Source organism: Nematolebias whitei, unplaced genomic scaffold, assembly GCF_014905685.2.
Source record: "Nematolebias whitei isolate Nwh7 unplaced genomic scaffold, NemWhi1 Nwh_scaf_7412, whole genome shotgun sequence".
NCBI lineage: Eukaryota > Metazoa > Chordata > Actinopteri > Cyprinodontiformes > Rivulidae > Nematolebias > Nematolebias whitei.
In genome coordinates, this window is record NW_023625957.1 from 1015 (window position 1) to 3113 (window position 2099).

Consider the following 2099-nt stretch of genomic DNA (forward strand, 5'->3'; position numbering starts at 1 on the left):
ATTTCTCCAAAACACCACTATCAAATACATACTGATGATTGAAATCAGCTATTTCATACTGGTTTGTTGAAGAAAATGCAGCTGAAATGTACCTGTGGTAGCTCCCAAGTTATGGACTTGGGCATCACTGATTTAAAAGTGTACAGTAACTGTGCTGCTTTTCTCCCATGTTTAAAAAGCTTTATCTGTTGTAGATCTGTTATAATCTGATCTGTTCATAAATGAAACACAAAATAAGAACATGTTAAGTGTGTTCGTTTGAATAAATTGACAAACATTTTAAAAGCAAGTTTCTTTATGTGAATTTTTGTGAATATGACATTTATCAGTTACAAATACAGTCATGTTCATCAGAAAGTATTGGCAGCACTATTTAATACACTACAGGTCCAATTTTAAGAGAGAAAAGTAAAATCATTTAACTTAAAAGTCTGTCTAATGAGCTACAAACTATTATATAATGTATCTAAATCCTGGGTGGTAGCTTTTCATGCATTAATAGAATGAAATGCAATAACATTGCACAAAACAATTTAAAAATTCTCTAACATACATGGTGCTAACTATAACGTTTTTTTATGAAAAAACAACGCAGTCTGCTAAATAGTTCACAGGTTTTTGTGTTTATGGATCCAGACACTGAGTGAGGACTCTCCTGACCCGCTTTCCTTCTGCTGCCAAGCTGTCTCCTCTGACCACTGGCTGTGTGTCCGGTTGATTGTTCCTGTCATGTTGAATAGCTTCAGTTATTCTGTTTTCATCCACAGTGTCTTTTGATGCCTCACAAAAATTGTGCAACACAAAACATGCATATATAACAAATGGAAGATCATTCATATTGATGTCCATGGCTCTCCTCAGGGCTCCAAATCGGGCTTTTAGTCTTCCAAATGCACATTCAATCACCATTCTAGCTCGGCACAACGAAAGTCCAAAGTACTGCTCCTGAACATTGCTTCCTCCGTTAGCATATTCTTTCATCAGGTAAGGTAGAAGTGGGTATGCAGGGTCACCCAGTATGTAAATGGGTATAGCGTCTTCGTTCTCCACAATTTGTCTTGGACAGGGGGGAATCTTCATGTTTTTCAGATTTGTGTTTATTGTGGAGTTAGCAAAAACTCTGGCATCATGCACACTCCCTGGCCATTTCACAACTACATCAATAAAGCTGTACTTGTAATCACAGGTGGCTTGTATGTTAAGAGAAAACCTCCCCTTCCTATTTAGGTACTCTGTAGAATTAGCTGATGGCTGCTTTATCTCCACATGAGTCCCATCCACAGCTCCAAGGCACTGAGGGAGACCATAAGCCTGCTCAAATCCCTCAACAAGTGCACGCACAGCAGTCTCTGTTGTTGGCATTTTTATGTAAGATGGTCCCAAGTACACAGTTATAGCCTTACACACCTCTCTAATTATGTTTGAGACTACTTGTCTTGATAAGCCAAATGCATTGGCCGTTTTACGCAGTCTTCCCTCGTCAGCCAAATAATATAGCGTGCATGCAACTTTTTTGACCACACAGACTGGAGATCGCATTACAGTACTCTTCCCTTGAATGTAAGGAAGGAGTAACTCCGAGAGCGACAGTAATGACGACCGTGACATTCTGAAGTTCTCACGCCATTCCTGTGGGAGAACAATTTCCTTCTCAAAGTTTTCCCACCAGCCAGCAGTGCGTCCAGGTCTGATCCAAAACCGGCGACGGCGACGCTGAATGGCGGTATTGTGCCTCCGTATCGGTAGGGATAGTTGCTGTAAAAGAGCTGAACGCCAAACGCTTTTTCTCCTTTGTAATTCCATCTGTTGGAGCAGTTGTGCTTGTAAAAACAAGCAAGCAAAAATTGCCTGAACCAGCGTTACAATTAGTACTTCCCTAAACGCAGTCATTTTCCCTCCGAATGAATGGGCAAACAAAAACAATTGTCGCACATGTGACGTCAGCGCCGCGCTGCACCATCTGTCGCAGACATAATGCGCATATCTCCGGTTCCGAAAGTCCACACGCAAACCCGAAAGAGGAGATTTCTCAAATCTCCACTTTGGTCGGAGTTTTTGTTATTATTCGTTTATAGTTACATCAACCGGAGTTCACGTGT

At 40.9% G+C, this 2099-nt stretch overlaps 1 protein-coding gene across 1 annotated transcript; it reads right to left on the bottom strand.

Annotated features, from left to right (window-relative positions):
- Positions 1-439: 439 nt before the first annotated feature.
- Positions 440-1941, bottom strand: LOC119429775 (protein ALP1-like). Its single transcript, XM_037697337.1, has one exon. It carries the CDS (start codon positions 1888-1890, stop codon positions 625-627), a length of 1266 nt encoding a protein of 421 aa, XP_037553265.1. The 5' UTR covers positions 1891-1941; the 3' UTR covers positions 440-624.
- Between the last annotated feature and the right edge of the window lie 158 nt (positions 1942-2099).